Source organism: Helianthus annuus, chromosome 10 (genome assembly GCF_002127325.2).
Source record: "Helianthus annuus cultivar XRQ/B chromosome 10, HanXRQr2.0-SUNRISE, whole genome shotgun sequence".
Taxonomy (NCBI): domain Eukaryota; kingdom Viridiplantae; phylum Streptophyta; class Magnoliopsida; order Asterales; family Asteraceae; genus Helianthus; species Helianthus annuus.
Window position 1 is genome coordinate 154,999,493 of NC_035442.2, and position 10,524 is coordinate 155,010,016.

The 10,524-nt window shown below is 34.9% G+C and overlaps 1 protein-coding gene and 1 long non-coding RNA gene across 2 annotated transcripts; one reads left to right on the forward strand and one right to left on the reverse strand.

Moving 5' to 3' along the window:
- Positions 1–1,496: 1,496 nt before the first annotated feature.
- On the forward strand, positions 1,497–4,891 carry LOC110886100. Its single transcript, XR_002562621.2, has 4 exons — positions 1,497–1,587; positions 1,876–2,580; positions 3,786–3,866; positions 4,293–4,891. It is a non-coding gene; the product is annotated as an uncharacterized LOC110886100 (long non-coding RNA).
- A 594-nt stretch (positions 4,892–5,485) lies between these two features.
- On the reverse strand, positions 5,486–10,282 carry LOC110886101 (probable serine/threonine-protein kinase PBL17). Its single transcript, XM_022133860.2, has 3 exons — positions 9,138–10,282; positions 6,975–7,341; positions 5,486–6,202 (listed from the first exon to the last, which is right to left on the reverse strand). Exons 1-3 carry the CDS (start codon positions 10,155–10,157, stop codon positions 5,661–5,663), a joined length of 1,929 nt encoding a protein of 642 aa, XP_021989552.1. The 5' UTR covers positions 10,158–10,282; the 3' UTR covers positions 5,486–5,660.
- Positions 10,283–10,524: the final 242 nt, after the last annotated feature.

A 10,524-nucleotide genomic window follows, 5' to 3' on the forward strand; every position in this document is an offset into this window, starting at 1 on the left:
TTCCTTTTTGCTACCTGAAATGAATATCCATTAAAAAGAAATTTTACATTTTTTTAACATAATGTAAGCTTCTAGCCTTATCTTTGTTTTTGCTTTATACAAAACCTGAAAAAAAAAAGCCCCGGCCTAACCGGTCAAATACCCGAACATACCCGGAATCGGTTCCTACCCTACACAGTTCTTGACTTTGTTGATCAAACCCAGACCCAGTTTCTACTAGGGAAGGCAATCAAACCCGAACCCGATGGGTAAACTCGAAACCCGACACATTTGGGATGGGTTTGCGGTCGGTTAATCGGGTTTGGGAATAGTTTTTATTTTTTTCACGGGTTTGGGATTTAGTGATATACCCATTTACCCGATAAAGTATACCCGTTTACCCGATTGTATACCCGATATAATTTCTTTTATATTATTAATATGAATATATATGATACATCCATTTTTTACACATATAGGTATTCTATTCTGTATACATTGTAGTTATTTGATATATATTTTTATAATAACAATACAAAATGTAACCGGTTAGTAGTTACCCGATAGATACCCAATGGGTTTTGAGATGAATATACCCAACGAGTAATCTTTTTAAATTAACGGGTTTACCCGAAACCCGCGGGTATACCCAATACCCGATGGGTATTTACCCGCTAGAAACCCGACGGGTTTTGGGATGGGTTTGGGACAAACTTATCTAATCGGGTTTGGGTTTGGGATTACCTAAACCCATCCCAAACCCGACCTATTGCCATCCCTAGTTTCTACCAGGTTCGAAGGTATAAAAAACCCATTTTGTGCATCTCTTGCATTTATTTTTATTTTTCTGTTCGCACTGATCCAAGCTACTAAGCCCAACCCAGCCCAGAAAGAATGATTTTTATTTTGGTAAGAGTTAATTGCCAAAATTGTCCCTGAGGTTTGAGCAGGTTTGCCATTTTCGTCTAAAATGACACTTCTGTACTAAATTGCCTCCAACGTTTGTGACTTTTTACCATTTTCATCCAAACCACTAACTTAGTTTATTTTTTCTGTTAAGTCGAGGATATTTAGATGAAACTGGCAAATATAAAACCACAGGGACGATTTTGGAAATTTACTCAAACTCTTTTAAATTTCTTTTATTTAATTAAACTCCATGTATATTCTTTCGTATAAAAACTCGATGTATATTCTTTTTTATTATATATGTAACAAAAATAATTAAATAAAAGAAATTAAAAAGGGTTTGAGTAAATTGCCAAAATCGTCCCTGTGGTTTTATAATTTGTCAGTTTCATCCAAATATTCTCAACTTAATAGAAAAAAATAAACTAAGTTAGTGGTTTGGATGAAAATGGCAAAAAGTTACAAATGTTGGGGGCAATTTGGTACAAAAGTGTCATTTTGGAAGAAAATGGCAAATGTGCCCAAACCTCAGAGACGATTTTGGCAATTAACTCTTTTGGTAAAAGCCCATTGCTTCTAGGCTTTATTTTTATTATAAAGGAGGAGCATCTAGGTTCTATTTCTCCTACGCTGCAAATCCGAAAAATAGCCGCTGCCCTTCTTTATGCAAGCCTCTGTCTGCTGCTGAAATAACCAAAGGTTCGTAACTATGTTTAATTTGCGATTTTGATGTTTATTTTGTTCATTTGTTGTGTAAAAGGATAGAATTTGTTGTTTTAAATTAGGGCAAAAACGGATCGATTAGATGAATTTTCTGTTACTACTATTTGTAATTGTTTTGAAGCGACATGAAACATAAGTGGCTTTATCATACACAAATTGCTTATAGATTGACTCACCGAACATTTTGAAATACATATAATTTGTAAAGTTAAACCGTTTTGTGTGATTCTTACATTACATTTCTTTCAAATTCTCGACTTTCAGTTGATTGGAACGCTTGATTCGAGCTCTCTCATTTTTATACGATCCACAAGTAATGGCTTCGGTTGTGAAAGTGTTTGAATATCTTAAAATCCATTTGGAAGAGTTAAAAAAGCCACCTAAGAGCTTTTATATCAAGGTTTACTAGAGCTGGTGATTTGGAAATGTGTATGAAGGATAGGCCGGCCGCTCACTCTAAGGGCCGAAACAGGGTTGCTATTAAGCGTATTGAATTATGAATTTGAGCAATGAGACCCTGAGTTTTGGAAGGAGATCATGATGCTTTCCCGTTACATTCCTTAAAATTTTATATCTTCATCTCTCTTCTTGGATTTTGTGACGAGGATGGTGAGAAGATCCTTGTCCCAGAAACTCCTGCAGATCAGATAAATAAGGGAACAATCTCTGCCGGAGTCTATGTGAGTATGCAAAAAACCTCAACAACCTCCTCCTCCTCTATTGATCAGGAGTTTATTACAGCTATTGAAGTCGCAATGAAGGAGTTGGTAGATAAGGGCTATTTGAATTATGTTGATCTTCAAGATGCTGAACAGTATCTCTACACGTCCAAGTTAGCTGCTAAAACTTTCTTGGGCGAGCATGACCTGAAGAAGAGGCGTGACGTGATTAAAGAATCGAATGCGGCGTGGCGGGAGTACGAGTATGCATCTAACGGAATCCGAAACCATTAACGCCTCAAGATATGCCGTAAGTGGGTTAGTCTACCTTCATAGTTGATGATATCAAAAACGAAACGAGATGTATTCATTAGTTAAATAATGTGATGTTTTGTATAAACAAATTTAAGTAATCTTCTTTGTAAATAAAATAAAGTTTAACTATTTTAGTCCAGTGATAACTTGTATATTGATGCTTCTCAACAATTTCAAGATGGTAGAGTTAGCTCGTCTGTACTGTTTATCATTTGGTTTTGGGAATTGACGATGAAATTATTATTTAGTTATACATTCTTATAAATTAACAAAACAGAAATTTGGTTCTGATTTGAATAGATACTTGTTAGAGTTTGTTATTTGATTATGATTTGCATTTTTATTGAGTATGCTACTTCCAAAAGGTTCCTTTTAATGTGAAGCACAAAGGTTCTTATATACTTTGTGGGAGATTATGCTTTAAATCTATCACATATCAATAAATTTTAGTGGCAATGTGGGAAAAAAAACATATGATATTTAGTGTGGTCTTATTTGAAGTCCTTGGTTTAGAATTACCACAATTAATGTTTTTGATTGTGAAATAAGATTTGCACAAATGGTCTTTCCAAATAATATAAGCCAAAGTATGAAGCAGAGGTTAAGTTGAATCACTTATGTATATTTAATTGATAACAGAAAATCAAAGTTAACTAAACCTATCAATCATAAGTTTTTATACCAAATTGCTCCGCCACAGCTTGGCGGCTCTCGCCTGCGTGTCCAGCGCTCTATCCAATCCTTTGATGATATCTCTGGCAACTGAATCTTTTTTTAATTGGAAGAGCGGTGGGTTTATTGCTGGTGTTTTGATGTGTGGCACAAGGTTTTAACGTGAACAAAACACGTGGGCTGAAAAGTTGGCCCAATGAATATGTGCCAGGATTTGTGGCACTATTCATTCAGCTCTAAAATTAATAGATATAAATAGATATAAATTTTTGGCTTTGACGTAAAATGATTTATGCCCTCATCAGCTACTCTTTCATAGGCTTTTTTGAATAGGGATGAACAAATGGTAACGGTATGGAAACCTAACTGGTATCATAACGGTACCGAATTTAATGTACCGAACCGTTTTCAATACCAATTCGGTACCCACTTTATGATGCTGATATTTTAAGTTGATTTACCTTCAAATGTCGTACCGTACGGAGCACTTTCGATATCGATAACAATACCATTTTTTATGATTTTCAGGATCGGTACTTTCAGATTTGTTGTCTCATGAGGTCATGGAGATCAACCTGTGCTCAATATCATAGTACAGAGGTCCTTTGGGTAATTGATTTTGTTATTAGATATACTTTGTTGCTTTAATTATTAACTTAAGTCATATAATAAAGTTTTCTAAATAGTTCGATTTTAACCTGAGCCGATTTTGGTGACAACTTATCTTGACCCAAACCAACTCAATACTTTTTAAAACAGTGTGTTTTCAGTCTTACCTGACTCCCCTGCAACTAATATGTTAGTTATTGGTACAATATATATTTGTAGATGCATATATATTCAGGGAAGGTTTCTTGCCTCATTTTCATTGTATGATTTGTATCCTCTGTTGAATCTCGTAAGAGATTCATATGATATTGTATTTTAAACAAAGCTTAATTCTCTACTTTACATTTTCAGTTGCATTCTTCCATCTAAGGCTTATATATAATACTTTTAAAATTTTTATATTAACTTTTTTTTTTTAACGGCAAGGAACGACGTGCCAACCACCGTAACACTGGGCGTTGTGGCCAAGGTCGACTACTCGACCGCCGCCAGCCCCTTGGCTCTCTCAGATGCGCGGAAACCCGACCTCCACCCGCCCGGAGACATGACAGTGGAATAATCGGTAAAACCTCGCCTCCATCCAAAACGAACCAGCGCCACCCGTATTCACCCTTCACCCGAATGCCGCAGAAATAATGGGGAGAGTGGGAATCGAACCTGGGTCACAAGGAACAACAAGTCTTTCCCTAACTACTCCACCACTACCTCATATGTGAGCCAAGAAACCATGAAACGGTGAATGGCTCAGAAATGGTTTAACCGAGTGTATCAGATGGTTCAACCGGATGTATCAGGCGGTATAACCAGTACAACCGGCCGGTTTGAACCGGTTTTTAAAAACATTGTGAAAATGTTTAATTCCAACTATGATAGCCTAAACAAGTAATGGCAGGATGATTGCCATATATTTTAATTTTTGTTCTTGGTGATGTTAGTATTATCAAGTCATTTTAAGACAATATATATTTTAATTTTTGTTGTTGGTGACAAAATCATCACCTATCTGTTGCCTGTTTACCGGTCGTTTTTTTGTAATTTGCTGTTTTGGGTTTTTAATGAATACTAGAATATAATTTTAAGTGATAAAGATTTACATAAGACCAATGAGAAATCATATTAAACATTTATACAAGTTAGGAGTTGTGCCGACACCCATGACGTATTGGTCTAGTGGTATGGCGTCCACTCTTACAAATATGGATTTTTGTTTACTGCAAAAACTAACTTCATTAATGGCAGAATTTACATTAAATAAGAAGCAAATAAACTTGATCCTAAAGCTAAAGAGGAAACCCACGTACTCTCCTACTTACTCGGTCAACACATTGACCAACTCACACATTAAGTTAAAAATTAATATTAATAATTCTAAATACTCAAAGAAACTAATTTGTAGCAAAAGCTCTCAAAGATTTCACGTCCAAAATTGCATGGTTAAAACCTTTTAACCCATGGACCATCTAGTCTCTTGACTGCCAAGTTACAGACCCGTTTGACCCGCTGACCCTTGACGCGTAAACGAACCGATTAACCCAACATCCTTTTACTATTTGCATACTTATTGACCAATCTACCTGCGTTTCGGTTCCTCCAGTTGCATTCAACTCAACAAAATGAAGTGTCTTTAATACGAAATAATTCGAATTTTAAAGAATTACCATATATATAAACAAATTATATGCAAACTTGTATTTACAACTAAACAAATCTTGATTCAAGGATGATAGAATCATAATCTCCACTATCACTGACCTCCATTTTCACTAGCTTAATGAAGGTCCAGCACCACCGTCATCAACTAATCTCTTCTAGCTGCTGAAGAACCAGGTGAACATCCGGTCGACCCTGTGGTAATGTGGAAACACAATCCATAGCCAGTTGCAGCATTTTGTCCATCTTTTTTCCAAGTGAAGTATTTTTACCTAGCAATTCATGATCGACAACCTCAGAAACCCACTCTTCTCGTACAGTCATCTGCACCCATTTAGATAATTCCACCTCTCCTGGTGATTTACCTGTTAGGAGTTCTAACATGATCACACCCAAACTGTAGATATCAGTTTTTGTATCAGCTTTCTCAAGGGTAGAAAGTTCGGGAGCTTGGTAGCCAAGAACCCCGGCTGTTGCACTCACATTTGAGTTTGAAGCAGTTGTTATGAGCTGTGAGAACCCGAAATCAGAAATCTTGGGGTTAATGTTGTTATCGAGAAAAACATTGCTTGATGTTAGATTTCCATGGATTATATTGTGATGGGTGTGGAGGCTAAGCAATCCTCTAGCCATTCCTTTTGCAATTTGCATTCTTGTTGACCAAACTACTGTTGACGTTATTCGATCTACATTCAAGTTGGAAAAATCAACTTCTTGTATACGAGATGCTCATGAGTTTTAAAATATCATCAAACATAATACTATTGGATTTTAATCTTCTTGTAATATACAAGGAAAACACAATTTTCTAAACAAAAAAGGAATATTGGATTTTAATAATCCCAACTATTCGTCGTTGGACGCCAACAGTCCCAAGTTAAAAAATAACCATTGACAGCCTCAACTATTAACATATTGGCCTCCATTGGACCCTGAGTAACAGAATCCTAACACCGTTAGTATCCGGTCGCCGGAAAACCGTTTTTGGCCAGAAAAAGGTTTCTAAAGATCCGATCGAAGGTTACAAAGATGTTTGGAACGAAAATGTTGAGTTTTCCGGCCAAAAAGTTGAGTTTTCCAGCCAGAAAGAAGTTTCCCGGCGAAAAAGGGAGTTTTCCGACAACCTCAATAATTGGGGCTTTTAGTAGAAAAAGGTTCCTAAAGGTCCGTAATAAGGTGACAAAAAGGTTTGAGACGAAAGGTTGAGTTTTCGGGCCAAAAAATGAGTTTTCCGGCCAAAAACGTTTTTCCGGCGACCCGAGACTAGGTGTTAAGTAACTGTTATTCAGGGTCCACTGAAGGCCAATATGTTAATAGTTGGGACTACCAGTGTTATTTTTGAAGTTTCGACTGTCAGCGGCCAATGACGAATAACTCTTCCAAGAAAAAATGAAGTATACTTTTAAAGCCGTATCAGTATCTTTACTCCTGTACAAAAGAAATATCATATTTGCTTACCATGGAGAAAAGCAGCAAGGCTTCCTTTAGGCATGTAATCATAGACGAAAAGTGTCTCATCACTACTCATATAATAAGCCCTTATTGTCATAAGATTTTCATGCCTAGTTTTCCCGAGCAAATTTAATTTATCTTCGGCCTCTCTCTGATTTTTAGCTAACTTTCCTCCCATTCTCATTACTGCAACATGGTCACCATTTTTCAATGTTACTTTATAATAATTTCCATAACTACTTTTTCCCATTAATTCAGCTGATGCCCTCAAAAGATCTTCTAGTGAGAAGGGTATTGTACCATCAAAGTGTACAAGTTCCCTTTCTCTTTTCCTGCCACCACTCGTATCTTTTGGTCCTGCTCCTTCCTTTTTCTAGAACAAGCAACAAATGGAAACGATGAAAATACACAATGGAACTTCTAAGCACACTGGAATAACCGTTTGGCTGATGTGAGCCTTGCTCCCATTGGTGGAGATTATTTCATACCCTTGGTGTGTGAGCCTTTTGTCAAGGCTCAATGTTCCGGTGTGCATGGGTAAAGGTAAAGAAGAATTCACCCTACTTTCTCACAGGTCTCTTTTCTGGGCCGGCCGTAATTGAAACGAGAATTCACCCTAATTTCTCACGGGTCTCTATTCTAGGCCGGCCCATTACGGGGATTTAAGTATAATCCTCTATATTTATATATATAATTATACGGGGAGTGATAGAAAGAAAACCCACTTGATCAGTTAAGAAAACTTAAGAAAATCTTATGCAACAAACTTTTTTTTTCTAAAAGAATACATGCTATTAACTGTTTTGAGCCAAAAAAAAAAAACACTGAATTTTCAAAAAAAAATTATAAAAAAAACCACTCGGCGCTTTTTTTATTTTTTGGCTCAAAACGTTAGATAACATGTAACTTACATTCCCTAATTTTTTTTAGAAAAAAAAAAGTTTGTTACATAAGGTTTTCTTGAGTTTTCTTAACTCAATAGGATTTTCTCTCTATTATTCCCCTTATAATACATTATTATATACTGTACATATAACCTAAGTTCATTTGTTCAATCCATATAATCCTAATGTTAACATTTGTAAGTTATTTAATTAATGTTAGTGAAAGCAATTATAATTACACAAACCTTGGTCTTTTGTCTTTACCACTCAATCAAAACTAAAATGACTATTAACTTAATTATATTTTTTTATTCCCAAAGCTGCAATGAACCTAATTATATTTATTATTATTTTTATTTCAGATGTTAGTAACGATATTAATAGTATTTTCATTATTTTTAGATTAATAGTTCTCACATATTAATAGATGGATATAACATAATTAAAGTTATCTTCTTTGATAATAAATGATGATACGAATATTGAATATCACTAAGAATTATTTAAAATACATAATTTATAAAATATGAAAGTGTACATATTCGATCTTTTAACAAAAGGGAATTAATATATAGTGCTTGGATCATGTACAATTTAAAATACATAATAATTTATAAAATATGAAAGTGTACATATTCGATCTTTTAATAAAATGGAATTAAAAATTATTATTTTCTTTTGTCTTTTTTGAAAATTTATATTATACTCCTTGTATAATTACATTGGTAAGAACTCGACTACAAGACTGATAAAGAAAATGATAAACATTGTACATCACTTTTATAACTTAAAAATGATTAAAATACTAAAAATTAATCAATAAATCCTAAAACCGATTTTTTCTGTATTTCATGAAAGCACAAGAATTCGATATGAATTATATAGTTCGAATAAAAAAAAAAAAAAAAACATGGAAAAGACTTGAAAAATAATTTACTTTGAGGTACTCCAACAATTGCAATGGATATAAAGCTACATAAAAATGAAAAGTTCTAGATTTAAAAAAAAAAAAAAAAAAAACTGTAGGTAGAATATGAGAGAAACAAGAGGGAAAAAGACCATTCAACAGTAAAAACAACTATTATGGTACGAGATCTTTTAGTTGTAAAAGTGTAAAAAATATATTTTCTAGCTATATATAGCAAATATATGTGACAAGTATAAAACAAAATTTAAAATGACTAGTTTGTATAAATGACTTTCCTAAAGAACACTCTATAAATAATAATTTTTCATTCCCGTAACTTTCTTTTGGAAAAGAAAAAGAAGCGAAGTGGCTAATTACCGTTTTGCTTTTGTTAAAAAAGATCCCTTTGCCTTTGGAGAGAAGTTCACCAACAAAACTGTATTTCTCAGAAGTTCCCACAGCATTAGTCATGTTCATATCATGACGCTCTTGACATTTAAGTGCGATCTCAAGCTTTTTCACAAGAAGAGACATTGTTGGCCGTTGTTCACGAGAGTAGTGCAAACACTGAAATGCAATGTCTGAAAATGTTTTCAAAGCATTATGGTCTATCGGTGGGATGATATCTTTAAAGATAATTAGGTCTAGTTTCTTATGTATGTAGTTTTGTTTCCACATAGGCACTAAAATCTCTAACTGCCCGTTGGTCATTTTAAAGCATAATCTCCCACATAGGACTTCAAATAAGACGACCCCAAAAGAATATATGTCTGATTCTTTGGTTAACGTGTACGCCTCCATATATTGGGGATCACAGTAAGCAGGGGTGCCCACTACATTAGTGACAAGAACACTACGTTGGTGATTAGCTGGTCCAATTTTTGAAAGTCCCATGTCAGAAAGTTTAGCATTCCACTTGTCATCTAACAAGATGTTGGCACTTTTTATATCTCTGTGAAGAATTCTTTGTTGGGTTCCCCTATGATCATGAAGATATTGTAGACCCTTAGCAACATCAAGGCATATCTTGAGACGTTGTGCCCATGTGAGAACATTGGAACTCAAATGGCGATCAAGGCTTCCATTACAGGCATGCTCGTACACAAGGATCTTCTCACCATCCTCATCACAATATCCAAGGAGAGAGATGAGGTTCTTATGTGAGCATCGAGAAAGCATCATGATCTCCTTTAGGAACTCAAGGTCTCCTTGCCCAAACTCACGACTCAAACGCTTAATAGCCACTATGCTTCTCCCTTTAGAGTGGGAGATTTCTCCTTCGTACACCTTCCCAAACCCACCGGCTCCGATAACTTTGCTACCAAAACTCTTGGTGGCTTCTTTTAAGTCTTCAAGATGGATTTTAAGATGTTCAAACTCTTTCATGAAGGACACCATTATTTGTGGATCGGAAAACAAAAAAGAGAGGTCAAATTAAGCGTTTCAATCAATGAAAGTAAAGATGTGTTTGTTTCTCTCTAATGAAAGAGAATGAAAGATGGTTAATGTGCTTATCTTGCTTGATGAGTTCAATGAAGGGCAATGCCTATTATATTTGCTGGCTTTCGAAGGCTAGTAATTAAAATATCTTTACTCAATAACCTCACTACTTAAATGCATTTCATATTAACAACTTGTACATTTCAGAATGAAGTTGGTTCGAAATGCCAAGAGTCATACATGATTTCATAAAAAAAAATGTTAATTCCAGCTAGTATAACTTAAACAATTTGTGGGTCGTCGTCGTGTTTCTTTCGATTACCTA

Coding starts and splice junctions, on each gene's coding strand:
- LOC110886101 (XM_022133860.2), bottom strand. CDS start 10,157: ATGGTGTCCTTCATGAAAGAGTTTGAACATCTTAAAATCCATCTTGAA. Junction 7,342..9,137: donor TTTTTAACAAAAGCAAAACG/GTAATTAGCCAC, acceptor TGCTTGTTCTAG/AAAAAGGAAGGAGCAGGACC. Junction 6,203..6,974: donor CCTTGCTGCTTTTCTCCATG/GTAAGCAAATAT, acceptor ACTTGAATGTAG/ATCGAATAACGTCAACAGTA.